Source organism: Dendrobates tinctorius, unplaced genomic scaffold (genome assembly GCF_039654945.1).
Source record: "Dendrobates tinctorius isolate UK_male_01 unplaced genomic scaffold, ASM3965494v1 ptg000045l, whole genome shotgun sequence".
Classification (NCBI taxonomy): Eukaryota; Metazoa; Chordata; class Amphibia; order Anura; family Dendrobatidae; genus Dendrobates; species Dendrobates tinctorius.
In genome coordinates this window covers 15,124,250-15,151,293 of record NW_027361713.1, presented here as the reverse complement: position 1 = coordinate 15,151,293, position 27,044 = coordinate 15,124,250, and the positions used below count along the sequence as shown (strand labels likewise).

At 42.9% G+C, this 27,044-nt stretch overlaps 1 protein-coding gene across 1 annotated transcript in view; it reads right to left on the bottom strand.

Moving 5' to 3' along the window:
* Positions 1-27,044, bottom strand: part of LOC141089323 (tubby protein homolog) — a 409,143-nt gene that overhangs the window by 114,936 nt on the left and 267,163 nt on the right. The window contains exon 6 of the mRNA XM_073575645.1: positions 1,058-1,229. Within this exon, the coding sequence (XP_073431746.1) occupies positions 1,058-1,229 (172 nt within the window). The remainder of the gene's footprint in view (positions 1-1,057; positions 1,230-27,044) is intronic.

Sequence of the window (27,044 nt, the reverse complement as noted above, 5' to 3'; positions counted from 1 at the left end):
GATCCTAGTTAATGATAAACTTACCTGAAGCAGCCAGTGCCAGGCAGTGGCTGCCAAGGCAAACAGGATCATGGGGTGCATTAATAGAGGTCTAGATACACATGATGAGAGCATTATACTGCCTCTGTACAAATCTCTGGTTAGACCGCACATGGAGTACTGTGCACAGTTTTGGGCACCGGTGCTCAGGAAGGATATAATTGAACTAGAGTGGGTACATAGGAGGGCTACAAAATTAATAAAGGGGATGGGGGAACTTCAATACCCAGAGAGATTAGCAAGATTAGGATTATTTTGTCTACAAAAAAGACGACTCAGGGGCGATCTAATAACCATGTATAAGTATATAAGGGGACAATACAAATATCTCTCCGAGGATCTGTTTATACCAAGGAAGGTGACGGTCACAAGTGGGCATTCTCTGCGTCTGGACGAGAAAAGGTTTTTCCACCAACATAGAAGAGGATTCTTTACTGTTAGGGCAGTGACAATCTGGAATTCCCTGCCTGAGGAGGTGGTGATGGCGAACTCAGTCGAAGGGTTCAAGAGAGGCCTGGATGTCTTCCTGGAACATAACAATATTGTATCTTACAGTTATTGTTAGGTTCTTTAGAAGGATGTAGATCTGGTGAATTATTCTGACAGAATTTTATAGGTTGAACTGGATGGACTAATGTCTTTTTTTCGGCCTTACTAACTATGTTACTATGTAATAACCAGCCAGACAAAACTGATAGCTGCGGGCTGCAATCTTCAGCTGTCAGCATTAGCAAGGCTGGTTATGAAAATAGAGGGGTCCCCATGCATTCTTCAGGCACATCAAAATGACACACATGGATGCATCCACATACCACGCATGTCCCTGCGTACCCAATGTTAAAGATAAGTGCGCAGGACTCATGCAGAAGTAGGCGGAGCTTAAGGGAAGAAGTGCGTACGTAGGTGGAGCTTAAGGGAAGATGTACGGAGCCCTACGCACTCTACCCAAATGTAAGTGTGAACTTAGCCTAATACTACTAAATTTCATATATGACTAAGGCTATGGCTTTTCACTTACGATCATCAGAGTGGACAATTTGAAAGTTCTTGATGGAAGGGTGTGTGACCCGTCCATGAAAGTTCAGAACATAAGATTGTGTTTCATCATTCCACACTGGGCTCTTGTTATGTAATTCTATTACATTCTCCACATTCTTGTTCTGCCATCGTTGGAGTAGTCCATTATTATCCTGTTAGAAAATACCCAGCCAAGAAAAAATCTGATTACATTTTTGGATTGTTTCAAATAAGTTATAACTTTTTTTGCAGCTTACATGTATGTATTATACTGTAACCTCTCTTTTTATTGTTTATAACGGACTTTGGTAAAAAATGAACTTGTTGAGATTATGTTTAGCATTTGCTGTTAGAAATGTCAAGTAAAGGATTAATACTGTCCCTTCTTTTCCTCCTTTCTACTGATTATTATGCTATCATATGTGATGGATCACATTAACTGGATTTTAATTATTATGTTGCATTGTGGGTTGCTTAACCTTGCAAAAGTTTTGCTTTTTTAAAATATGGCTCTCATAATGAATGTTTGCTCCATACCACAAATGTTGGGTTTCATATGATTTTATCCATTTTCACATATGCTATCATATATAATAAATATAGGAGATTAAAAGTTTATTACTAACTCCTTATATAAAAGGGGACATTACCAGTGTGAGACACAATATTACATAACTGAACTCTGTCCATTTACAAACACATTTTTTTCAGCTCTCACAGCTCAGCTGTATTGCAACAATGTAGGAAAAGAAGGGGATGAAGGAGTTTGATTAGGCTAGTTCAAATGTAGACAAGAGTATCGGACCAAAAGGTGCCATGTCTCAGACTGGTGCAGCACAGCAATGATGAACCAGGGGGAAGGTGGAAGTGCCGGTACATCTAAAGTAAATAAAAGTCAATTCTTTAAACTGTATACATTAAAATGACAAACAAGGGATTTAAAACCGATTTCTTTCTTGCGAGTCACTCGCCCTTAATTATGGTATAACACTTGTATTACAATTATCTTATTCAACCCCTTCCCGACATGTGCCCTACATATACTGCTTTGCGGGAGCTGTGTTCCCGCAAACAGCAGTAAATGTACGGCAGCACGATCGCGTGGCCTCATGCTGAGCAATCCGGCGATCGGGTGCTGTTGTCAGCACTGTGTGAGAGTTGACACCCCGCAGCAACGCCCAGCAACATAGAGGAGAATTCAATGGGGAATGGGTTTGCGTTGTCCCGATGGTCTCCATGGAGACCCCTGGCTACAAGATATCCATGTGCTCCTTCAGGGAAGGTGGCATGTCAGTGTCTGCTCAAAAAAAGAACCTGAGATGCCTACTTCCTGGCCTGTCAGACGCTGCTCCAATGTTCTGCAGTGCAGATTCATTGCAGCGATCTGATCCTATACAGTAATATCCTATCCTGGGACAATGTTAAAATGTAAAAAAAAATATTAAAAGGTGTAAATATATTTTTAAAAAATCCCCAAATAACAAAAAAAAAGAAATAAATATTTTTCCAATAGATACATTTATTTATGTAAAAAAAAAAAAAAGAATAAAAGTTCACATATTTAGTATTGCCGCATCCATAATGACTCGCTCTATAAAATTTTCCCACTGGTTATCTCCTTCAGTAAACACCATATAAAATGACACAAAAAAATAATACTTTATCATCATACCGCCGAACAAAAAGTACAATAAAACACAATAAAAAAGACGAATGTGAATAAAAAAGGTACCGCTGAAAACGTCATCTTGTCCAGAAAATAACAAGCCCTCATACAGCTCTATCAGCAGAAAAGCAAAAAGTTACAGTCATTCTTTAAAACTATAAAATAGTTTTTATTGTCTAAAAGCACCAAGACATAAAAAAATATAAATCTGGTATCGCTTTAATCGCACAGACCTGAAAAATAGTCGCCTAATCATTTATACTGCCCAAGGAATGGTGTAAAAATAAATAAAACCAATTCTTCACCCGTTGTTGATTTTTTCATTCTGCCTCTCAAAGATTGCAGTAAGGCTTGACGCACATTTATCCTGTGCTCTGCGTTGAGCTCTTACATCGGGGTTTTTGTGTAAATCTCTGATTCAGATGGAACCATCGGCGGAAGATTCCCCATAATGAGGCAGATGAAGGCACTGACTGTGGACGCCATAAGACCGATGTCTCACTGATATGTGGTCGAATCGATATCTCCAAAAATAAATTGTCAAAACTCTTCCTAATCTAATTGGAGTAGTTTTATAAAATAAAATGTAACCTTTATTAATTACAGCGGTGTCCGTATTTTCAGGATTGCATAAAAGAAGAACAACGCTGAACAGAGGCCAGAGGGAGTCCAGAATAACTCTGCTGCTTCATTATAGTGAATGGATCCCTCGGGGTTTCATCTGAATCATGTTACTCAGAGATTTAGATGGAAACCACAAAATAAGTGCTTAGCGTAGCGCGCCGGATAAATGTGACCCGAAATGCTTTGCAAAATGCTCCCAAAAAAGCTCCAATTCAATCCACAAGAAAAGCGAGTCTCACTCAGGTCTGTCATCTGTTAATGGAAATGTAGGGGGCTTCCATGCCACTGGCAGTAAAAAGGCTCTGGAAATGTGAAATGGCCCTCACCCTACAAAAGAAATCCAGTAAATTCTGCACTCTCAAATCCAAATGCCCCACTCACTTCTGAGCCACAGTGTGTCTAAACTACATATAGCGCCCACATGTTTGGCATTTCTGTAGTGATGAAAGCCCACCTAATTTATAATTGCATGTCTCCAGAAGCACGGGCTGGGCATAACATACTGGTGACTGCAATGTACTGGTCACTACAATGGCAGCTTGCAATTTTCAGTCAGCAACATCCATTACTGCTTGTTTCTGGAAAACACCCATGGAGTCAAAGTCATCACTACACCTGTAGATAAATTCCCAAACGGCTATAATTTCCAAAATGGGGATGTCACAATTCATTTTTGGTTTCATGGCAGCTCTGGTTCTGCTATAATTTAAATGTGTCTTTTTTACTTTTTAGGCCCGCAAGAATTAATGTCAGTTTCCTTGCAGGCAGTTGTTTTGTTGCTGGTCACCTAATGTGGGTGGTGACCACTCCCTCCATCCTTTAAGTAGTCACATGACACATCAGCTGACTGTTGGTAATAGTGTTATTCTATGAAGAACAGCCTAGCAGTTTGGAGCTCTCTAGTATTAGCGGTTTATCTGCTACTTCTGTGGAGTTCGATTTCCTGATTCTGCATCCTCTGTTGTGTGGAGCTTGGCAGCGGATGCTGGAGCTAAGTTTTTTGTTCCCTATCTTTGTCTGTCTCGTGCTTGTCACTGCCCTCTGTGTTTATACCATCTGCAGTGGTGAGACTAGCGTCCTTGCCGCCTAGTGCACTAGCCAGGGTATAGTGAGATGACAGCTAGGGACTAGGCAAGTGACAGCGACGGGGTGAAAGACCACCATAGGGCATTAGGGGAGCTTAGGGATAAGCACAGGTTTTGGTTAGGAGGTGCCAAGTCCCTTGATCCCTACTGTTAAGGCCTTCCTGTCCCTTCCTCTCCCTATTTTTATCCCGTTCTTGGTGGTTGTTGTGTCGTCTAGTGGATCTACACATGTCGGTCGTGACAAGGGACACTTGAGGGTGGATTCTGCTTTTCTAGCATTTTGGAGCTCTGTATGTGGAGTCCACAAGCTATTCTAGGAAATCTGCGCTCCTGGAGGCAAATAACCCTCCTTTCCTCCTGATTCTCTCCGTATGGTTAAGCAGTACTGTACAGCCACATAAGGGGTATTTCTTCATTCAGCAGAAATTGTGGAACAAATATTGGTGTCGTTTGTTCATAAAATGGGGTCACTTATGGAGGGTTCTGCTGTTCTGGCACCTCAGGAGCTCTGCCAATATGACATGGCACCCTCAAACCAGTGCAGTAAAATCTGCACTGTAATATGGTGCTACTTCCCTTCTGAGATTTGCACTGTGCCTCAAAAGTAGTTTTTGACCGCAAATGGGATACCATGGAGCTCAGGAGAAATTGAAAAAAAAATACTGGGGTTCATTTTCTCCTGTTACCCTTGTGAAAGTGCAAAATTTGGAGCTAAAAAAGGTTGTCCCGATTTTTACGGGGAAAATGTGATTTTTTTCATTTTCTTGACTTAATGTTATAAACTTCTGTGAAGCACCTAGGGGATTAAGGTGTTCAATACACATCTAGATAAGTTCTCAAAGGCTTCTAGTTTCCAAAATAGAGTCACTTGTGGGGAGTTTACACTATTTAGGCACATCAGGGGCTCTCCAACTGCGACATGGCATCCGCTAATTATTCCAGCAAATTTTAAATTGAAAAAGTCAAATGGTGCTCCTTCACTTTCAAGCCCTGCCGTACACCTAAACAGTGGTTTTCCTCCATATATTGGGTGTTTGTGTACTCAGGAAAAATTGCACAACAAATTGTATGGAGCATTTTCTCCTGTTACCCTTGTGAAAATGCAAAATTTGAAGCTAAAAAAGATTTACCTGGGAAAAATTTGATTTTTTTTTATTTTCACAACTCAACGTTATAAACTTCTGTGAAGGATCTGTGGGTTCAAGGTGCCCTAAGGGGTCTAGTATCCAAAATGGTGTCACTTTTTGGGGGTTTCCACTGTTTTACATTAAAAAAGTGAAATGGCGCTCCTTCCCTTCCAAGCCTTGCCGTGTGCCCAAACAGTAGATTTCCCCCACATATGGGGTATTGGCATGCTCAGGAGAAATTGCACAACAAACTGTATGGTCCACTTTCTCCTGTTGCCCTTGCGAATGTAAAAAAATAGCCTCAAAGTCACATCAAATGTGAGGTGGTCCCTAAAAATTTTGTAAAAATGAGAAATCGCTCATTTTAACCTTTATAACTTCCTAACAAAAAAAAATTTTGTGTTTCAAATTTGTGTTGAATGTAAAGTAGACATGTGGAATATGTTATTTATTATCCATTTTGTGACATATGAATCGCTGATTTAAGGGCATAAAAATGAAAAGTTTGGAAATTGCAAAATTTTAAAAATTTTCACCACATTTCCATTTTTTTTCACAAATAAAGTTATATCACAGAAATTTTAGCCCTGTCATGAAGTACAATATGTCACAACAAAACAGTCTCAGAATCACTGGGATCCATTGAAGAGTTCCAGAGTTACTCTATGACCTCATAATTTGACAGTGGTCAGAATTGTAAAAATTGGCCTGGTCAGGAAGATAAAAACAGGCTTCGGGATGAAGGAGTTAAAGCACAAACAAACAATCATATTATGGACTTACATGGTGAAAATGCGTTTAACAGGGAAACCACATGAGGATACACCTGAACACTAATGGTGTACTGAAATCAATATGTACACATGTGGTCAAAATTGTTGGTACCCCTCATTTAATGACAGAAAAACACACAATGGTCACAGAAATAACTTGAATCTGACAAAAGTAATAATAAATCAAAAATCTATGAAAATGAACAAATGAAAGACAGACATTGCTTTTCAACCATGCTTCCACAGAATTTAAAAAAAAATAAAATTCATGAAGTAGGTCTGGACAGAAATGATGGTACCCTTAACTTAATATTTTTGTTGCACAACCTTTTGAGGCAATCATTGCAATCAAACGATTCCTGCAGACATTTTGGCCCACTCCTCAAGAGCAAACTGCTCCAGTTTTATTTATTTTTTTAATTTTGTGGAAGCATGGTTGAAAAGCAATGTCTGACTTTCATTTTCATAAATTTTTAATTTATTATTACTTTTGTCAGATTCAAGTTATTTCTGTGACCATTGTGTTTTTTTCTGACATTAAATGAGGGGTACCAACAATTTAGACGTGTTTATAATTGCAAGAAAGAAAAATAAAGAAAAAAAAGGTTGGGATCAATGCCCTATATCAAACTCTAAGTGGGGGGCTCATTGAAGCAACATGGTGGCTCAGTGGTTAGCACTTCAACCTTGCAGCGCTGGAATCCTGGGTTTAAATCACATGAAGGGAAACATCTGCAAAAAGTTTGTATGTTCTCCCTGTGTTTGCATGGGTTTCCTCCTACATTTCAGACATACTGATAGGGAATTTAGATTGCGAGCCCCATCGGGGACAGTGATTATAATGTGTGCAAACTGTAAAGCGCTGTGGAATATATTGTCGGTATATAAATAAAAGATTATTATTATTATTATATTAAATAATTAATGTAAATAAATTAATTCACAAAATGTAAGCGATCACAATCTATGTTGCAAAAAAAGTAATATAAAAAAATAAATAATAAATCGTTTCTGAAATTCATGCCCATAGCTAATTGCTAAATAATATTCCTCGCTTATTGCTGAAATAGCGAATATTTATCTAGCAGTTGAGCAACTGGTGCAAATCTGCTGAGCTACGCAAACGTCACTATTTACCAGTAATTTCCCTTAGTCTGCTGTTGGTATGTGTAATAAAGGCAATATAGAAAAACAAAAAAAAATTATATTGGTTAAATAAATAGCATATCTGTATCTACCACATGAAGAGAACAATGCTACATTAACAAAATATTAATTTTTATTTAAACAGTAAACACAGATGCATGAGACACTTGAGCAGGAAAGTACAGATCAGGATAAAATTAGTGACAATAAACCCAAAACTAGAGCGGTTCTCAGCACTGATGTTGGAGCAGAATGTATTGGAAATGCAGTATGTACAGTTATCCATCCAAAATAAAGAGTAAGTAAATAGACTTGGTGCAGTATGCTTATAGTATGTCTTGTATCACATGGGTCTATGGCAAACAGGGAAATAATATGCATCCAAATCCCTCATATAGTGGTGGTATCATGATGTCATATGTAAGGTGGGATGTGGTTTCCCAAATGAAATCCTGCACTGTGGCCTCAGCATTGCAGTGCTCTAAACTTTTTTGTCAAAGGCCAAACAAACATAAAAGTAAGAAGGGAGGTTTATGGACAGAAATGTTTGCCTGGAGCCACTGACCCAGACGCACATTTCGCTGGTGTTGCTTCCTCAGGGGGCATGGCTTAACGGACCATGTGTCCCTTCATAGATGCCTGGCTCAACCGATCACGTAGTCAGTCAGGATTTTTGAGGAAGAGATGAATTTGTTAATCAGATCAGAAATTTCAACAACAGGCAGATCATCTCAAGGAGAAATTCCAAATGCAAGGTTATAATAATAGGTGCATCAAGCAGGGTTACATTAGGGTCAAGAAAAGTAACCGAGAAACAATCCTACACTCCCCATATGAAAATAAGAAACTGCAAGATCAAATTAGGTTTACATCTATCTATAATGGGGAATGGTCTGTGATGAGGGAATGCCTCCAACGACACTGGAACATCTTGCAAACTGAACCCACGCTAGGAAAATTCCTACTTAGAAATCCTCTTATGACCTCTAGAAGGAGCCAAAACTTAGGTGACATATTTGTCCGTAGCCATTATGCCCCTGTCATCAAAAACCCATTTAACTTTCACGGTCCACCACAGGAGAGGGATGTTTTCCCTGTGGCAATTCTGTTGCCTGCAAAAATATTTCATGAACCTTCTCTTTTATTTTGGCAGATGGCACTCAAACTTTTTCAGTCAAACAACATATCACCTGTACTACTACACAGGTGATATACTATGCGACCTGTGGTTGTCCTAAAATTTATATTGGCTTAACATCACGCCAGCTTAAAACGTGACATACTGGCTGCGGAAACAGTTAGTTAATATGTTTTTTCTAAATTCCAAAAGTCATTATGCTGTTCACATTTCATATTTCATATTTGATATGCCTTAATGCAATTGAGTGCAACCATTTCCTTATTTTGATATGTAAGCTGTTTTTTGGTATGCACCTATTCAGACTAGGATGTGCAGTCAATTTTTTCTGTTATTTGTATGTTAGCTTTCTGACTGAGCACTCCGCCCTTCATCAAGCTGTGATTTTGATTACATCCAATCACTTTTTGGTTCCTATCTTCCTATAAATATAGGCTTTATCTTGTTATTAGCCAGTAGTTCACATGAGGCAGTTAGAATAGGGACCCGTTCAATGAGATCACCTTGACGTTGGTAAATGGGCTCACATCTTTTGGCCAGATTTTGTGCTAAGTATCTCATATGTTTTTTCTAAATTCCAAAAGCCATTATGCTATTCACATTTCATATATTTCATATTTGATATGCCTTAATGCAATTGAGTGCAACCATTTCCTTATTTAGATATCCTCACTATGACAGACAGGAGTATCACCGGCAGCCACTGAGAGAAGCTTACTCGCTTATGTACTCCCAGTCACTATCCTCACTTCTCCAATCATCCTCTGCAGTTGTTGGATTAACATCATGTTGACCAGCTCCACTACCAGCAGTATCCACCAGAGGGAGCCCTGCCTCAAAAGTCGGATTAAGAGAGTTCACAACAGTTTGCCTATGGGGGTGCATTATGCTATATAGGCTGCCTATGGATGTTCATTATGCTACAGAGGCTGCCAATGGGGATACATTATACTATAGTCTCCCTATGGCGGCTGCATTGTACTATAGAGTCTGCCTATGTGGGTGCATTATGCTATACAGGTGTTAGGCGTCGGGTTCCTGTCACTGCACAGCAGGAATCCCAAGCCTTACTTCTGGCGGTCTCCCATTCCTCTCCAGCCGCAGAGGAGGTTACACAGCAAACTTGTCGGTTCCGGCGCTCTGCCCAGACCAGCTCCGTGGGTGTGCTTGCTGCTGCCACCTCTGGCACAGCTATGGCAGTACATGCTGCTCAGCAGCGAGATTCTCCAGGGACTACGTCCCCATGTCGGTCCACTGAGCATGCCCGTGGCGTGATCTCCCATTGGAGATCAAAGGTCACGTGCTCAGGTCCTGCTCCTGTTCGGATTGGCCCATCCGAGAAGCCAGGAAGGTCCCGGACGCTCGCGGCTATAAAAGGTTTGCATGGCCGCTCGGCCATGCACTAGGATAGACTGTATTTTCAGACTATAAGGAGTGAGTGATGAATGCACGTATGAATGTCTCTGGTGACTGACTCATTATGAAACCCCAACCCTTGGTACGCATGTGTTGTGCAGCCTAGCCTTCTAGCACCCAGGCTTAGGCGTAGGTAGGTCAGAGTCTGTCAGGCATTAGTCATCATCAGTGACTCGGCACGCCTCAGTGCAAGTGCTCCACACTCTACAGCCAGCGTCTTTAGCAGTGTTCGTGGCAGTGACGCCGTGCGCTCAGTGGGCCTAGAATCATAGAATCGTAGAGTTGGAAGGGACCTCCTGGGCCTTCTTGTCCAACCCCCTGCTCAAAGCAGGATTCGCTAAATCATCCCAGTCAGATGTCTGTCCAGCCTCTGTTTGAAGACTTCCATTGAAGGAGAACTCACCACTTCTCGTGGCAGCTTGTTCCACTCATTGATCACGCTAACTGTCAAAAGTTTTTTCTAATATCTAATCTGTGTCTCCTCCCATTCAGTTTCATCCCATTGCTTCTAGTCTTTCCTTGTGAAAATGAGAATAAAGTTGATCCTTCTACAATGTGACAGCCCTTTAGATATTTGTAGACAGCTATTAAGTCTCCTCGCAGTCTTCTCTTTTGCAAACTAAACAATCCCAAATTCTGCAGCCTTTCCTCATAAGACAGGGTTTGCAGTCCGGTCACCATTCTGGTTCCTCTTTTCTGAACTTGCTCCAGTTTGTTGATGTCTTTTTTAAAATGTGATGCTCAAAACTGGACACAATATTCCAGATGAGGTCTGACCAAAGAGGAGTAGAGGGAAATAATGACTTCACGTGATCTAGACTGTAGGGACTCTAACCCCGTGTCCTTGGGGGTAGAGTTCTGTGGCCGCTTGCTGTGCGCTCTTTGACCGGGCTCTGTGAGCTAAACAGGCTCCGGCATCCACGTTCAGCGGCTGTGCGGCTCTGTGAATTAACAGAGTCCGCTCCTGTTCACACTGGGTGACGTAACCCACGTGTGACTGTTTTCACGCCGCTCTATTCTTCCGCCATTGTCTAGCAGCAGTGTACCACCTCTGCACTGTGGACCCCGGGCTGCGAACGCACCTACTACTACTTTATAATTTGGTGCGTTCCGCCAGCCCTAACAGGCTGCCTATGGGGGTGCATTATGCTATAGAGGCTGTCTATAGGGGTGCATTATACTATAGAGGCTGCCTATTTGGTACCTTATATTAGTGGCTGCATTATACTATAGAGGCTTCCTGTGTGGTGCATTATATTAGGGGCTGCATTACACTATTGAGGCTGCCTATTAGGGTGCATTATATTAAGGGCTGCATTAAACTATACAGTCTTCCTATGTGTGGTGCATTATTCTATAGAGTCTGCCAATGGTGGGTGCATTACATTAGGGGCTGCATTATACTATAGAGGGTGCATTATATTAGAGGCTGCAATACACTATGGAGTCTGCCTATGGGAAGTGCATTATACTATAGAGTCTGCCTATGGGGAGTTCAGTATGCTATATGGAGATCTATGGGGAATGCATTAAACTATAATGAGGCCTATGGGGAGTGCATTATACAATAAATAGAGTCTGCCTATGGGGAATGCATTATTCAATATATCGTCTGCCTACAGGAAGTGCATTACACTATATGGAGTCCCATAGGGTGTGCATTATACAATATAGATTCTGCCTAAGGGGAATGCAATATGCGATTTAGAGTCTGCCTATGTGGAGTACATTTTACTATGTTGATGACTAGGAGGCCATGGTATAGAGACTGCATATGGGGGTGCATTATGCTGTAGAGGATGCCTATGGGTGTCCATTATGCTATAGTGTCTGCCTATCGGGGTGCATTATTCTATAGTGTCTGCCTATGGGGGTGCATTATGCTATAGAGTCTGCCTATGGGGGTGCGTAATGGTATAGAGGCTGCCTATGGGGGTGCATTATGCTATAGAGTTTGCCTATGGGGGTGCTTTATGCTATAGAGGCTGCCTATGGGGGCTTAATTATACTATAGAGTCTGCCGGGGGATGCATTATACTATGCAGGCTGCCTATGTAGGTGCATTATGATATAGCGGCTGCCTATGGGGGTGGATTATGCTATATAGGCTGTATATGGGGGTACATTACACTACCGTTCAAAAGTTTGGGGTTGCCCACATAATTGTGTTTTTCATGAAAACTCATACTTTTATTAATCAAATGAGTTTCCAAATTAATTTAAAATCTAGTCCAGACATTGACAAGGTTCGAAAAAAAGAATTTTATTTGAAATAATAATTTTCTCCTTCAAACTTTGCTTTCGTCAAAGAATGCTCCCTTTGCAGCAATTACAGCATTGCAGAGCTTTGGCATTCTAGCAGTTAATTTGCTGAGGTAATCTGGAGATATTTCACCCCATGCTTCCAGAAGCCCCTCCCACACATTGGCTTGGCTTGATGGGCACTTTTTGCGTACCATACGGTCAAGCTGCTCCCACAAAAGCTGAATGGGGTTGAGATCTGGTGACTGCACTGGCCACTCCTTTACAGAAAGAAAACCAGCAGCCTGCTTCTTCCCTAAATAGTTCTTGCATAATTTGGAGGTGTGCTTTGGGTCATTGTCCTGTTATAGGATGAAATTGGCTCCAATCAGCACTGTCCACAGGGTATGGCATGGCGTTGCAAAATGGAGTGATAACCTTCCTTTATTCAAAATCTCTTTTACCTTGTACAAATCTCCTACTTTACCAGCACCAAAGCAACCCCAGGCCATCACATTACCTCCTCCATGCTTGACAGATGGCGTCAGGCACTCTTCCAGCATCTTTTCAGCTGTTCTGCGTCTCACAAATGTTCTCCAGTGTGATCCAAACACCTCAAACTTGGATTTATCTATCCATAACACTTTTTTCCAATCTTCCTCTGTCCAATGTCTGTGTTCTTTTGCCCATATTAATCTTTTCCTTTAATAAGCCAGTAACAATAATAAGCCTAATAAGCCAGTCTCAGATATGGCTTTTTCTTTGCCACTCTGCCCTGAAGGTCAGCATCCAGGAGTTGCCTCTTCACTGTAGACATTGACACTGGCTTTTTGCATGTACTATTTAATGAGGCTGCCAATAAAGGACCTGTGAGGCGTCGATTTCTCAAACTACAGACTCTAATGTATTTGTCTTGTTGCCAAGTTGTGCAGCGGGGCCTCCCACTTCTCTTTCTACTCTGGTTAGAGCCTATTTGTGCTCTCCTCTGAAGGGAGTAGTACACACTGTTGTAGGAAATCTTCAGTTTCTTGGCAGTTTCTCGCATAGAATAGCCTTCATTTCTAAGAACAAGAATAGACTGTCGAGTTTCACATGAAAGTTATTTTTTTATGGCCATTTTGGGAGTTTAATGGAACCAACAAATATAATGCTCCAGATTCTCAACTAGCGCAAAGGAAGGTCAGGATTATAACTTCTCTAATCAGCCAAACTGTTTTCAGCTGTGCTAACATACTTGCACAAGGGTTTTCAAGGGTATTCTATCCATCCATTAGCCTTCTTACACAATTAGCAAACACAAAGTACCATAAGAACACTGGAGTGATGGTTGTTGGAAATGGGCCTCTATATACCTATGAAGATATTGCATTACAAACCAAACGTTTGCAGATAGAATAGTGATTTACCACATTAACAATGTATAGAGTGTATTTCTGAATCCTTTAATGTTAGCTTCATTGGAAAAAACTGTGCTTTTCTTTCAAAAATAAGGAAATTTCTAAGTGACCCTAAGCTTTTGATCGGTAGTGTATATTACGGGCTGCATTATACTAGAGAGGCTGCCTATGAGGGTACTTTATACTATATAGTCTGCCTATGGTGGGTGCATTACATTAGGAGCTGCATTATACTATAGAGGCTGCCGATGGGAGTGTATTATATTAGAAGCTGCATTGCACTATGGAGTCAGCCTATAGGAAGTGCATGATACTATAGACTCTGCCTATGTGGAGTTCAGTATACTATATAGAGACCTATGGGGAGTGCATTACACTTTATGGAGGCCTATGGAGAGTGCATTATACAATAAATAGAGAATGTAAGTTCGCAAGGACAGGGTCCTCTCTCCTCTGCACCAGTCTGTCTTTGTAAATTTGTTTACTGTTAACGATATCTATAACTTTGTATGTAACTCCCTTCTCATGTACAGCACTATGGAATTAGTGCTATATAAATAAATAATAATAATATATAACCCAGTATGAAATCCCTAAGCACTCAAAATTAAGAGTGACATAGGGTAACCAGAAAAAGCACAACTAACACAAACAAAGAATTCAATGTCCAAATTTATTAATAGTCACAAAATAAGACAAAAAAAGTGCCTCAAATACGATGGACATGGTAATTATGGACCCTATTAAACATCCATTGCTTATAGAGCAGCATGAATACTGTCAATCCATACTGGTATAAACAGGAAAATTATATTATCAAAAGGCTAAAAATGATGCCATTATAAAGTGCAAGTGCATTATAGACAAACATTAGACAAACCAAACATGAGTATGTGACTTTTGCTAGGAAAGTTATCCAGAAAAAATTACATTCTAGATCATCTTCACAAGAGATGTTCAAAACTGCTGAAGAGCAGGAAGCTTTACTTATTTTGGAATCTCTAGCAGATAATAATGAGGATCTCCCAGAGGTAAGCATATTTCCTTTGAGATTGTACATCAAATCCAAAAATTTTCCAGCATTGAGCATTTGCCCGGCTGTGGATGTGTTCACAAAATTGGTCACTAGTGATGTTGAACAATTGCATTTACCAAGCATAACACTCACAACCTCACTAGAGATCAACAAATGGCTCTCAAAGAAATGCAAGGGTGGAAAGACATTGTTTTTAAGGCAGCGGATAAGGGGGGCAATTTGGTTTTATGTCCAATAGAGATGTATGAATCAGAGGCCAAAAAATTGTTGGATGACATTACATGTTATCGCAGATTGCCCTCAAATCCTCTCCCTGCTTATCAAAGTGAACTTATTTTAATCTTGGAAAAATCAGTATCAGAAGGGACTGCCCCTAAACAATTGTTAGAGTATATCCGTAAACTAGAACCCAAACGTCCAACCATCTACCTTTTACCAAAAATTCACAAAAACCCTAAGAATCCTTCAGGGAGACTCATTGTGGCTGGCAACATAGGTCTGTGTGAGATTATTTGTTACAGCCTAGATCATTTTTTGAACTATTGGTGGCTTGCCTTCCCTTCTTTATTAAAGATACTACTGCAACATTAGATAGATTGGATAAAATGCATCTATCAGAGGATATATTGATGGTTACCGCCAACGTTGAATCACTCTATACGTCTATAAGACATAAGGATGGTTTGGCAGCCACCGCATGGTTTCTAAGAACGAGTAATTTTGAACCACAATTAGTAGATCTATTGTTGATACTTTTGAAGTTTATACTCACGCATAATAGCTTCATCTTTAATAAACAAGTTTATGTCCAGTGGCAAGGCACCACAGTGGGGGTGTCCTGTGCTCCATCTTATGCCAACCTTTTTCTAGGGGCATGGGAGAGAGAAATATTCATCAGTAATCCAGTCTTGGGCATGGAAAATGTACACCACTGGATGCGATACATTGATGATATGTGGTTTATCTGGGATGGCCCAAGACAGGATTTGGATTTGCTTATGGAGAGATTAAATAACAATTTGAAAATTAAATTGACTTACAAGGTTGGTAAAAAGCTTGACTTCCGTGATATACAAATTAATACTCTATCTAGTAGTAATCTTTCAACAGACATATACAGAAAACCAACGGCAACTAATACTCTACTCCACGCTATGTCTTGTCATCCTATTTCAACTATAAGAGTCATCCCTACAGGACAATTTTTAAGAGCCAAACGTATTTGTTCAAATTCACAATCATTTGATTTACAATCCAAGGATATTAGCCAAAGATTCAAAAATAGGGGCTATAGTCATAAAATGATCACCAGAGGATATCAAAAGGCTAACATACTACAAAAAAAAAAAACACTTTTGTATGGAAACAAGCAACTACAAAGAGGAGTGTGATAATCAAATTTGTCTGATTGCCACATACAATAGTCAGTGGTCAGACTTTCGCCAGATTATCATTAAACATTGGCCAATTCTACTGACAAATCCCATTTTGAAGAAATGTTTACCGGTGGTTCCTCTGATTATGGCCAGAAGATCTAAGAACTTGAAGGATATCTTGTTGCATAGTCACTATGAGCCATCAGAAAATGTAATAAGACATGGCTTGATATGCAAGGTTTCTTTCCCTGCGGACATTGTGTGAAGTACAGTATTCAGATGTACGGGACATCTTGTTCTCAAAGACTCTATTTTTGTGCTTGCGATGCCATTTTGTTGTTTACGAGTTAAATTTTGTAACTTAACTAGATGAAAGTTCACGGTTGTTATGAAACCAGACTGTTCCAGAGTGTATAAGATATGAGATATGAGACCCTGAAGAATGTGCTATTGTTCTATTTTCTATGTCACGTAACTAGGGACATATTCCGATTTTCTTGCAATACTATTGGCTTATAAAGTAAATGTATTACGACGATGTTATTGGTAGCTATGTACTTTGCATAATTAAGCAAAATACTATAAAAAGAGGTGATATAATAAACGGGCTTAGCGATCTCCTTTGATCCTCCGATACAGAGACACATCTCAGTCTGGTCATTTCACTTGCTAGCATCGCCTTGTGGATTGATTTGGAAATCACCTGGTCAACCGTGAAGTATTAATTTAACCCTCCCTCTACAATTGCAAAGCATGTGAGAATATGGTCAAAAGCAAGACCTTTCGCAATAACTCAGGTGATAAAATTTATTCCATCCTGCAGTTCATTTCTTGCTCCTCTAAAAGGAGTTATTTATTGTGTGGAATGTCCCTGTGGGACATTATATATTGGCCTCACCACACGGTAACTTAGAATCCGTACAAGGGAGCATGTACGAGATATTGAAAAGAGCGTAAATGTTGAGGATCCATCTATACTCAAAACAATACCTAAACATTTTTTTCTACATCACAATTGTGATTCCAGTTTATTAAAAGTCAAAGGGATTGAGATTGTTTCCCGTTTCCATGGGTTTTAGAGGTGGTAACCTTGCAAAAAACTTGTCAGAGGTTAAAAGCAAGTGGATCTACAGGTTGGGAAGCATAGCTTCTTATGAGCTCAATGAAAATCTGGGCTTTAGTGCCATTTTATAAAGTGGTATTTTTTAGGGGATTAAGGTTTTTAATCAGGGATTTGTTAAAAAAAAATTTTTTTATTACTTTGTGACAATTTTAAATTTATTGGTTTCATTTTCTTTATCTATTTCATCTCTGCTTTTCCTGGCTTTTTTATCCTTGCTGCAGTCTTCACTATATATGGCTTTTATGTCGAGTGAAAATATGAATTTGGGGTCCCTGTTATGGATTCATCTAAGGAAGAATGCTGCCGTGGATTGGACACAAGGGAGAGAATTATACAAGTTTATATGGACATAATCACTTCACTTGATTCACCTATATTATATATATTATTATATATATAGTATATTTATACATATACATATACATATGTATATGTATAAATATATTTATTGTCAGGAATTTTGTAGCACTTCATAAGCACTTTGCACTTTGTCTTTGTTTACATTTGTATCCACTTGATTGTGATGTACTTTGATAGATCAATGAGTTCACTTATTTTATCTATTTATTAATCTATTTGTATTTATTTACACCATTATTACCTCCCATTACAGGCACTCTGCACTTAGTCACTGTTTATATTTGTATTCACTTGGTAGTGATGTATTTTGAGAGATCAATTAGTTCTTATTAATTAGTTTAGACTGTCGTTTTATAGATATACATACATTGCTTTATAGTGTCATGATCCAGGCTGGATCTGACAGTTTAAATGGACAAAGTTGAACTTTTTTTCCTTTGGCTAGGTGCCAAAGTGATGTGATTGCCCCCGGTGGCCTTTAGAATTATTACACATGGTGTTTCATTCTAAGTTGCCTGGTGGAGGTGAGCGGTGGGGGCAGAACTTCGGGGTGTTGTGTGCTCGTGCTCCGGTGCAGTTACCGTGCAGACTCGTTGCCATGTCCAGGAGCTACAACCCCTTCGATGAGGAGGGTGATATTGATTGTATGTTCATTTCACAAGGAAGCCTGGGTGAATGAAGGAGCTGAACATGAGTCCTGCGCAGCCCAGCCAGAGGGGACGAGTGGCAGCTAGGTGGTCTGCAAGAAGGGCTGGCATGGCGTGGTGGAGTCCCAGTTTATGGTGGTGGAAGGAAGTGCTTGCATGGCTTGGTGGAGTGACGACTATGGAGAGAGTTGCACTCAGCATGCGGGACTTGGTTGCGGAGAGCTGGACTCAAGCATGCTGGACTTCTTGGGCAGGACCTGAACTCATCTTTGGGACTCTGTTACTGGACAGCTGCAACTGGTGGTGGACTCTGCTCCAAGGTTGCACTATGGTGAAGGATCCAGTAATGGTGATGGATCCGGGTGGAGTAGAAGATGCACTCAGGTGGTGGGCTCTGTTGCTAGGAGCGTATGCAACAGAGCAAAGCTAAGTGGTGTTTCCCCTGTTTTGTCATCTTTCCTCGTGTGTTTTAGTGCAGTGGTGGGATTAGTTTCCGCACTGACCAATTCCCTAGTGAGGGTTTAGGTCAGGACGAGCTAGGGTTTTTAGGTTCCTGTTGCGCGCTCAGTGCGGAACCGGCATAGGGAACGTTAGGAGTGCAGGGACACTGGCTCAGGGGAGCTCAGGAGGTCTCCACTTCCCTATTACCTATTGCAGGGCCCACCGTTGTTAATGTTTCCCAGGTTTCCCTTATTATTTAAATTCGCCTTACTGGAGGTGGGGTTTCCAGACTTGTATATACGTGTAATGTCTAAATTCGCCAGTTGGAGGCGGTGTATCCAGCTGCACGTGTTTATTATTTAAATTCGCCCCACTGGAGACGGTGTATCCAGGGTCACGTGCGTCACATGGGTTCGCCTTGCGGTACTCGCTGCATCCAGACCAGGGGTGGATTAAGGGTAGCCAGGGCCCGGGGCAGTTCAGACTCTGTGGGCCCCCCTCGTCACGTGACGGGGGTCACGAATCGTAGAGCCACACTCTACATAGAGAATAATGGGGCCTCCAGCACCGACCTCCACCCGCAGAGCCGCACTCCACATAGAGAATAATGGGGCCTCCAGCACCGACCTCCACCCGCAGAGCCCCACTCCACATAGAGAATAATGGGGCCTCCAGCAGCAACCTCCACCCGCAGAGCCACACTCCACATAGAGAATAATGGAGCCTCCGGCACAGACCTCCACCCGCAGAGCCGCACTCCACATAGAGAATAATGGGGCCTCCAGCACCGACCTCCACCCGCAGAGCCGCACTAGACATAGAGAATAATGGGGCCTCCAGCACCGACCTCCACCCGCAGAGCCGCACTCCACATACATGGCTGCTCTCAGTGCTCTGTGCTGTGCGCACAGGACCTGTGATGAGGTCACAGGAGGGGAGGAGACAGGGGTCACATGATCGGGGGCCCTGACACCTTACCTCCTGTGATCTCATCACAAGCCTTTGCACGCTACCAGCAGCATCAGCGTTCATGCTACTTGTAAATGCTGCTGGTAGCAGAGCACATAATGCCGCCCCCACGGTCACTCACTTTTAGGTGGGGAGAAGATGGAGTGCCATTGCAGCAGCCAGCAGGAATGTGGTGGGGGCCCCCTTAGCAGCTCTTGTGGTGGGGGCCCCGGGGCTGAAGCCCCGTCTGCCCTGCCTTTAATCCGGCCCTGCGCGGTGGCGGATTATAATGGGGGAATTTACTGGCCTGGGCTGTGGGCCCCTTAACCCCACTGGGCCCGGGGCAACTGCCCAAATTGACCTCATTATAATCCGCCACTGATCCAGACACACGTGACCGTGACATTAGTCACTCTGCTGTGGATGTGCGCACCTGTCAGTTCTGATCTCTCTCGAACTTGCTGCATCACCGGCAATTTTGGATCGGCTGGCACATATAGCGGCCGTTACCTGGGCCGCTTGCTGGCATGCGTTCCATGCGCTGGAGGTGACAAGTTCACTTCCGGAAGAGAGCTCCGATGACGTAGTGCGCCATGACGTATCCCCGGCAGTGGTCACACTTAGGACACACTACACTTTAGGCCTGTTTCAGACATCAGTTTTTTCTGTCAGTCTAAATCCACCAAAATAGCGGAAAACGGATCCGCAGGCGGACTGACAGAAACGGACAGCGGATCGGCGGATGTACGGATCCGCCGATGTTAAAAATTTAAAGGAACCGTGGCTGGGAATAAAGAAAAAAAAAAAATCAAAAATTAATACTGGGCGATGTAGTGGTATCCACGGGCATCTGCGGTGAGCGATGTCGCGGGATGCGGGTGAGTAGCGATGGCATGAGGGAGGAGATCGCGCAGTAGCGATCGCGCGATGGCATGGCATGAGGGAGGAGATCGCGCAGTAGCGATCGCATGAGGGAGGAGATCGCGCAGTAGCGATCGCGCGATGGCATGGCATGAGGGAGGAGATTGCGCAGTGGCAATCGCGCGATGGCATGAGGGAGGAGATCGCGCAGTGGCAATCGCGCGATGGCATGAGGGAGGAGATCGCCGAGAGGAGCAATGCGAGGAGATCGTGCGACAAATGGAGGAGGCAGGTAAGGAGAAAGAGATTTTTTTTCATCCAGCAGTCAGACAGAATTGCGGGTTAAAACAGAATAGCGGATCCGTTGGGAGAAAAAACATTACAGGGTCCGTTTGGTCAGGTCAGCGGACACCAAAATATTGGGGAATCCGCAAAAATGCGGATGCTACGGACGGCCATCAGTCATAATCCGCCGATAATTAAAGTCGATGGGGTTTTTTTTCCAAAACGGCAGATTTTGACTGATGGTCACAAACGGATGTGTGAAACAGGCCTTAGCCATTGGTCCACATGAGGTTAAAAGGTCTGGTTTCACGCTTCACTGACATGCCCCCTGTTGACGAAACTCATGTCGGGGTGGAGGAACACGGCTTGGACCCTGCATCGTACAGTAAGTTGCCTACATAGGGCTTTGTGCCTATGTTTATCACATTGCAGCAGTTAACATTTGAGCTAGTTAGCTACAGCCTACTTCTATTCTAGTTATTATGCATTATGATCTTATAACTTTATAGGGTATATGGTCATGTAGCCCTTTTATATCTATTTACTCATGTTTAGCTTGTCTAATGTTTGTCTATTAATGCACTAGCACTTTATAATGGCAGTATTTTTAGCCTTTTGATAATATAATTTTCCTGGTTATACGAGTATGGATTGACAATATTCATGCTGCTTTGTAGGCAATGGATGTTTAATAGGGTCCATAATTACCATGTCCCTCATATTTGAGGCACCTTTTTTTGTCTTATATTGTGACTATAAATAAGTTTGGATATTGAATTCTTTATGTTTGTGTTAGTTGTGCTTTTTCTGATTACCCTATGTCACTCTTAATTTTGAGTGCATAGGGATTTCAGACAGGGTTATATGTATTGGTGAGCACCATATTATTGGATCTTTTTCTATTGATTCTAATAAATAGAGTTTGCCTATGGGGAATGCATTATAAAATAAAGAGTCTGCCTATGGGGAGTGCATTATACTATATGGAGACCTATGGGGAGTGCATTATACTACATGGAGGCCCATAGGGAGTGCATTATACAATAGAGTCTGCCTATGAGGAATGCAATATACAATTTAGAGTCTGCCTATGGGGAGTGCATTATACTATATTGAGTACTATCTGGTGTATTATGCTATATGGAGGCTATCTAAGGGACCATGCTATAGAGTCTGCCTATGGGGGTGCGTTATGCTATAGAGTCTACCAATGGGGTGCATTACATAATAGAGTCAGCCTATGGGGGTGCATTATGCTATAGAGTCTGCTTACAGGGGTGCATTTTGCTATAGAGTCTGACTATGGGGGTGCGTTTTACTATAGAGTCTGCCAATATAGATGCATTATGCTATAGTCAGCCTATGGGGGTGCATTATGATATAGACTCTGGCAATGTGGGTGCATTATGTAATAGCATCTGCCTATGGGGGTGCTTTATGCTATTGAGTCTGCCTATGTGGGAGTGTTATGTTATAGAAGCTGCCTATGTGGGCTGAATTATACTATAAAGTCTGAGGGTGCATTATACTATATAGGCTGCCTATGGGGTGCATTATGCTGTAGAGGATACATATGGGTGTGCATTATGCTATAGAGTCTGCCTATGGGGGTGCATATTGCTATAGAGTACCTATAGGTGTGCATTATGCTATAGAGTCTGCCAATGTGTGTGCATTATGTTATAGAGTCTGCATATATAGAGTCTGCCTATATAGAGTCTGCATTATGCTATAGAGGCTGCCTAAGGGAGGTGAATTATTCTAGAGTCTGCCAGGGAGTGCATTATGCTATGTACGCTGCATATGCAGGTGCATTATGCTATAGCTGCTGCCTATGGGGGGTGCATTATGCTATATAGGCTGTCTATGGGGGTGCATTATACTATAGAGGCTGCCTATGGGGTATCTTATATTAGTGGCTGCATTAAACTATAGAGGCTGCCTGCGTAGTGCATTATATTAGGAACTGCATTACACTATTGAGGCTGCCTATGAGGGTGCATCATATTAAGGTCTGCATTATACAGTATACAGTCTGCCTATAGGGGTGCATTATGCTGTAGTCTGCCTATGGGGATGCATTATGATTTAGAGTCTGCCTATAGGGTGCGTTATTCTATAGAGGCTGCCCATGTGGGCTGAATTACACTATAGAGTCTGCCTATGGGTGTGCATTATGCTATATAGGCTGCCTATGAGGGTGCATTATGCTATAGAGGCTGCATATGGGGGTGCATTATACTATAGAGTCTTCCTATGGGGGTTGCATTATACTATAGTCTGCCTATGTGGATGCATTTTACTATAGAGGTTGCCTATGGGGGTGCATTATGCTCTAGAGGCTGCTTTGGGGGTGCATTATATTAGGGGCTGCATTATACTATAGAGACTGGTTGTGGAGTGCATTTTGCTATAAAAGCTGCTTATGGGACTGCATTTTACTATAGAGGCTGCCTATGGGGATGCATTATATTAGGGGTTGCGTTATACCATAGAGGTTGTCTATGGGGGTGCATTATATTAGGGGCTGCATTATGCAATAGATGCTGCCTATGGGGGTGCATTTTGCTATAAAGGCTGCCTATGGGGCTGCATTTAGCTATGTAGGCTGTGTATATGGATGCATTATATTAGGGGCTGCATTATACTATAGAGGCTGCCTGTGGGGTGCATTTTATTAGGGGCTGCATTACACTATAGAGGCTGCCTATGGGGGTGCATTACATTAAGGGCTGCATTATACTATTGAGTCTGCCTATGAGTGGTGCATTATTCTATAGAGTCTGTCTTTGGTGAGTGCATTATATCTGAGGCTGCATTATATTATAGAGGCTGCCGATGGGGGTGCAATATATTAGGGGGTGCAATACACTATGGAGTCTGTCTATGGGGAGTGCATTATACTATAGAGTCTGTCTACGGGGGTACATTATACTATAGAGTATGCCTATGGAGAGTTCAGTATACTATATGGAGACCTATGGGGAGTGCATTATACTTAATGGAGACCTATGGGGAGTGCATTATACTATATGGAGGACTATAGGGAGTTCATTATACAATATAGAGTTTGCCTATGGGGAATGCATTATACAATATAGAGTCTGCCTATGGGGAGTGCATTATACTTTATTGAGGACTATCTGGTGTTTTACATACGGTAGGAGATTAGAGAGACCGGGCCATCATACGGTGTTGGGGGACATTAAATAGTTTGGGGTATATTAAAGGGTCAGTATATATACAGTGAGGGGGCATTATACGGTGCATAAGAGCATCATACTGTGGATAGGGGAGCTGTACAAGGGGAGTCTCTGGACATAACTAAATGTAATGTGGGCACTTATTGTTATAGGGGAACTCATGATGCTGTGACTCAAAGGGGCACACACACAAGTCAATATTACTTTTTAGGGGACAAAATGTGGGCATTGTTTTCTAGGACCCTTGCACCCAGCATTACTATAATCTAGAGCAGGCCTGGGCAAACTGTGGCCCGCGGGCCACATCCAGCCCTCTCACTGTTCCTGTGCAGCCTGCTGACACAGCCAGACAGCTAGGAAAGAACTGATAGTTTTCTAGCAACCTTCCTTGACAGCAAAGGAGTTTGTCTCCATGCCCTAATGGGGGACAGGAAGCACAGGAGGTTAAAAAGGTCCCTCCCACCTCCCACTCACCAGTGTCTTTCCTGTCCCCCATGGGGCATGGAGAGGTTAGGGGTATGCTGTGTGGCCGGCTGCTGCAGTGTACTTGTCAATTTTGAATGCCGGGCAGTGGTGGTCAGTGGTTCTGCCTCCCCTCCTCCGTGCTGCTCCAGTCTTCTTGGAACTCGGGACCTTCCTGACCCACCTGCGCCCCCTCGGGAGGTAAAGAGGGCCAGTGATCCCTGACCGGAGGCCTCCCGCAGCCCTCCGGTCTCTCCTCCTCCTGATGCACGCTGTCGGCATCCAGGAAGTGACGTCACAGATGCACGGTCACTTCTGGGGTATGCGTTCCACTGCTGGAACGCAGGGACTTCCAGGTTTCGACCTATGGCGGCCCCTGGAGAGCTGACAGCGTGCAGAGCACACCGGAAGACCCCATGCCTGCTCCGGACCCGGGGAGGGGGAAAATGGAACAAGCGCTGAGGACAGCTTTAACTCCTCAGAATCCCGCCAGAAGGCGCCGACAGGTAAAACGAAAATCCCCTGTCAGCATGGAGAGCTCTTCCTGCCCTGCATCTGCAGAGCCCAGCGCTGCCCCAGCCACAGTGAGAGTTAATGGGGTGGGTCCTGGTGGCGGTGGCCTGAGGGGGGATTACTAATTCCCAACTACTTCTCTCCTCTCTTATAGGGAGACAAGTCTTCCCATAAAGGCACCACCAAAAAAGCGGTCAAATGCGCCATTTGTAATAAAAGACTTTCAACATCATGGAAAAAGAAGTGGTGCCAGGCATGCACGGATAGAGTGGTCAGAGCCGAGCACCCCTCCTTGATTGATGAAATCCGCAGCTTGGTGAAACAGGAGGTTCAAGTCTCCTTAGCCGCCTTTTCCCCTCCTCCCCCCTCCTCCTCCATCAATGGGCCTATCTCCCTCAAAAAAAATGGAGATTTCAGCCAGAAGACTCAGCTTCTGAGTCAGAACACTCATATGACTCATGCTCTGAAAGATGGGAAGAGTCGGTAGCCCCTAAAATCCCTGAGGCTAGAAGATATCTTTTTTTGTCCTCAGAATGCGTGGAGGAGCTGTTTAGTGCAGTTCGTGCCACTATGGGGCTAGAAGATGAGCCAGTACCTCAGTCTGCCCAAGATAGGATGTTTGGAGGACTGGAGTGGGCTAAACAGGCGGGGTTCCCTGTGCATAAAGCATAGTGGATATGATCTCCCAGGAATGGGAATACCCAGAGGAGCGCTATTCTCTCGATCGGAACTTTGGCACAGGTTCCCCCTGGAGGGCAATGCATATAAATGGGACATCCCGAAGGTGGACGTCCAGGTGGCAAGGGTAGTAAAAAGGACAGTCCTTCCCTTTGATGACGCATCCCAGCTAAGGATCTGATGGACCGTAAAATAGAGAGCCTTCTAAGGAAGGCTTGGGAGACCTCTGCCTTGGTGTTAAAGTCGGGTATCGCCACAACTTGTGTCTCCAGATCCCTCTTCCAGTGGCTTGAGGAGCTAGAGAGTCATATTTCCCAGGGGACCTCAAGGGGTGAGCTCCTTGATTCCCTTCCCATACTCCAGAAAGCTACAGGGTTCCTGGCATCCATGGAGATGATTTGTGCTTCTGCCAGGTCTCTAGTTCAATCTAACTCTGCCAGACGAGTGCTCCGGCTTAAGATGTGGAGTGGGGATGTTACCTCTAAGGTTAGACTCTGCTCCATCCCCTTCAAGGGTGAACACGTCTTTGGACCAGCTCTAGACTAAATTATTGAAAAGGCCACAGATAAGAAGATGGCTCTCCCTGAACAAAAGACCCCCAGGAAGAAATTTTTTTCGAGCCCCCCAGAGTCAGACTTCCCAATCATGAGGGAAGAGGAAAACAGGAAGATGGAGCTATGCTACGGGGAGTGGTAACAATATCCTTGTCCCCCGGCAGCAGCAACAGCAACAGGAGAAACAAATGACTCCGACCTGGTGGGGGGGGAGACTCTCAAATTTCTTCCACACTTGGCAGTCGGTGTCCAGCTGCCTTTGGGTCCTCAACGTCATCAAATAGGGCCTTCTCTTAGAGTTCAAGTCTCCCCCCGGGGTCTGAGAGTCACCTCCCTGCCATCTCGGGAGGCTCAGACAGCTCTAAAATCGGGCATATAGGCCCTATTACAAGCAAACACCATTTCCCAAGTTCCTGTGGAAGAACAAGGAAAGGGCCATTATTCCAGGCTATTTCTGGTGAAAAAGCCCACAGGAGAGGCAAGAATAATAATAAATCTAAAGGACCTCAATCGACACATCACATACCGAAGGTTCAAAATGGAATCTGTAAAAACCGCCATTCCTTTGATAGGCCCTCACTCCTTCATGGCCACCATAGACCTCAAGGATGCATATTTTCATACCTCCTGTGGCCAGGATGAATAGGGATATCTAAGGTTTGCAGTTCAAGAGGGTCTAGAGACAAAGCACTTCCAATACATCATGCTCCCCTTTGGCATATCCTCTGCCCCACATATATACTCGAAGGTAATAGCGGAAGCCGTGTCCCATATTCAGAATCAGGGCATCTGCATTGTGCCTTACTTAGACAACCTGCTGATAATAGGTACCTCCTACCAGGCCATGGTGAGCCAGGTAACTCAGGCTCTGGACATTCTTCGGTCTTT